This window comes from Gastrolobium bilobum, unplaced genomic scaffold (genome assembly GCF_033153095.1).
Source record: "Gastrolobium bilobum isolate Gb01-03AN ecotype WA unplaced genomic scaffold, APGP_CSIRO_Gbil_v1 utg7986, whole genome shotgun sequence".
NCBI classification, from domain to species: Eukaryota; Viridiplantae; Streptophyta; class Magnoliopsida; order Fabales; family Fabaceae; genus Gastrolobium; species Gastrolobium bilobum.
The window spans coordinates 328,701-331,871 of NW_026899159.1; the positions used below are offsets into that span (position 1 = coordinate 328,701).

Sequence of the window (3,171 nt, forward strand, 5' to 3'; positions counted from 1 at the left end):
TTTATGGATAAAAAAAATTGGTTTTTAATTTGACCAATTAACGGGCTGAAATGTAACATTTAATAACATCCATTCAAACACCACCCAGCTTTCAACATTTATAATAAAATTTGGGAATTCGCCCCAGATAAACTTGTTGAATTATAAATTTTATGTATATCAAACTCCCACCAATTGGCCTCCTATCCTTACCTTGTTTAAAGAATTAGTCAAAAGGCCATTTGCAAGAAATTGATAATTTAAACTAGTTAATTGTAATGATAGTTTGACATAAGGTGAGTTGAGAAGGATTATTTACAATTTGAACTAAAATAAACTATTTTCTATCCTGTGATTGTGTGAACCTGATAGTTTCATACATGGTAGCAGATGAAAAGGACAGCAACCAGACAGACCATAACAAAAAGAGATGCTATATGGGCGGGTATAGCATACTCACTTCCCCACAGTAACAAGACATTTAATCCAAAACAAAAATGCTATTGTGTACCAAAAAATAACAGAGATGCTATCCAATGAATATTAGTAAGAGACCGGACGAGTATAAATCCAAAACATACTAGTAAAAGGAAGTTGATATTTAACAATTTCATATCAATGATCAGGAATGGATGTTAAAAGATAAAGAATGATTACAATCAAAAGCTAATAGATGCATGGACCAAAAAAAAAGAAACATCGCAATTAGTAAGAAAAAAAAAATAGATTTGTATTGTAGATTACACAGGTACAAAGTTAGTAAAACAATAATTTACGGACCATGCTTGCAACCCCAATAATTTTTAACAAATGCCCAAATCAAGTCAACATAAGATCATTCCCTCCAAGATGAGGGCGAAGGCAAACACGAACTTCATGCTCTTCTGGTCCCTCACGAAGTTTTGGCACCATGATCTCAAGCACCGATCCTGGCCCATCATAGTATGCTTCTATATTGGCATCTTCGGGAATTCGAGTTGAAAGAGGGATTTCACGAACAAACTCCCCAGGAGGACAGTGCTCTGATGATGGATCTGTAAGCTTGAACGTCCTTTCATGTCTCTTGATAAATGGCTTCCCAGATGTGCTCACACAAGAAACTTTTATGATACCATGAGTGAGAGTATTCCTCCAAGAAACTTTCACGCTCGGAAGATCCACACACGGTAAACTGATAATAATCAAGTAACCTTGTTCATCCTCATAGATAGTTTTTGCAGCCGTAACAGGTCCACAAACATTCTTCATCACCCCACTGAAGTCACTCAACCAATGTGGTTCACTTGGGTGCATTTCTATATCTGGAATCCGATCAGATGGAGTATTAACAGCCAAGTAACATTCTTCGTCATTCCCATAAAGAAAAAAATCCTTCCTCTTCTTGCCATTGACAGGAGATAGATCAATGCCATCACCATTACTATGGTTAGACAGATGAGTTGACAAATTCAGCCCAGATCCGTTAAGCAATTTCTTAGGATGAGGATTCGCAGCACTCTTAACTGGGTGAGGTGGTCTGTCAAGCTCAAAGTCCGTGTTGGGAAGATTTCTCCACGAACTGAAGTCGCTTGCTTCAGGAGGGATCTTGAAATTCAAATCTCTGCCGGTGAGTTCCATCCACCTTTTCTGCTCATCCTTATCGAGACCCATCAGATTGGGTGATGGAACAACCTCAATGCCATGGACACATTGCGGGTTTGAAAGCCCTCTATAATGCTTTCGTTGCATCCTGTGGGATCGAACAAAACCCTTGTCAACACTAAAAGGAAACGGGCGCTCCCCTTGGCGAGAGTGCCCATTCATGTAACTCCTCAGCTGCATCTTACCCAATGCATTTTCCGGCCTCTCCTTGAAAACCCACATATACATGTTTTCCATGTCATGTTGAACCATGAAAACATCAAGCTTAAGATCAGATTTATCAAACCCTGAAACACCATTGCTGTCCCTGATAACCTTGGCCTTGGATTTTTCATGCAACACGGGCTTAAAGTAAAATCTGAAGAAAAACCAAGCACCCCATATGCTATCAACTCGCTTGGTGCATTTCCTTCCAGCTTTGGGAAGGTTGAGAAAACTCTCAGTCTCATATCCTTGAGTACCAAGACCAACATCTAAAATATCACATGGATCAGAATTCCATGGCTGTGGAGGCGGGCTTCGCTCTGCTGAGAGGGGCAAATTGATATCAGGAGGACGTGAAAGAATGATTTGTGGATTCATCTCCAAATCCAGTTCCTCATGAGGAGATACACTTACACTTGAATCCATGGACAAGAGAGTTGACGGGTGATGATTCTCCATTGACAGACAGGTGAGAAGAGAATCACCCATTTTACCTCATGAGTTTTATTTCTGCTCCGTTTAATGTTGCCAATCCCATGAACAATTCAACAAAACAACCTTAGCACACACACGCACACACACAAACCTTCTTCCTATCAATTCACCACTATCAAAACCCTAGATTTATAAATCAGATGACACAATCCTCACACACCCACTTAAAAATTAAAATCCCAGCCTAGAAATTTTCGCTACTTTCTTGGAAAAAAAAAAAAAAAGACTTTCACAATTTAAAAAATGCTAAAGGAAAATTATATCTAACCCTAGCCCAGGGATCTCCATAAATCCTCCACACACAAAAAAAAAGTATATCTTTTAAAGCAATATTCTAAAAATTTAAAAGGAAAAAAATTCTTGATGTTCAGAAAAAAAGAGATCCAAAACGAAAATCAAATGGGATCTTCAAGGAGTACCTTTGGAAAAAAGCATCAGAAAATCGAGAAGAAGAACCTCCATAACCGATGATGCAGTTCCCATTCATATATTCTACAACTTAGACTCTTTCCTTTCCCTTTTTTTTTTTGACTCCAAAAAAACAAAACAATCCCTATTTTTCTTCTTCGACAAACACGGAACAGGAACAGGAACAGGAACAGGATAGAGAGGAGAAGCAGAACCGTGGGGAACCGTCTCACTTTAGCGACAGGTTACACCCTCCATTCATATTCAACCGGGTCGGTTTGACCCGGTTCCTTCGTTTATCCATTCTAGCTACCGTATGCATTTTTTTTTTTAATGTTTACTCACGTTTGGTAGATGAAAAACAAAATTGTTCGGGAATCTCAATTTTTTAAAATATAATTTTTACATTTATTTTATAATAATATTTGAAAATTAAAAATTTAA

The 3,171-nt window shown here is 38.0% G+C and overlaps 1 protein-coding gene across 1 annotated transcript; it reads right to left on the reverse strand.

Annotated features, from left to right (window-relative positions):
• Positions 1-563: 563 nt before the first annotated feature.
• Positions 564-2,960, reverse strand: LOC133287783 (uncharacterized). The gene has a single exon (XM_061485456.1). It carries the CDS (start codon positions 2,311-2,313, stop codon positions 799-801), a length of 1,515 nt encoding a protein of 504 aa, XP_061341440.1. The 5' UTR covers positions 2,314-2,960; the 3' UTR covers positions 564-798.
• Positions 2,961-3,171: the final 211 nt, after the last annotated feature.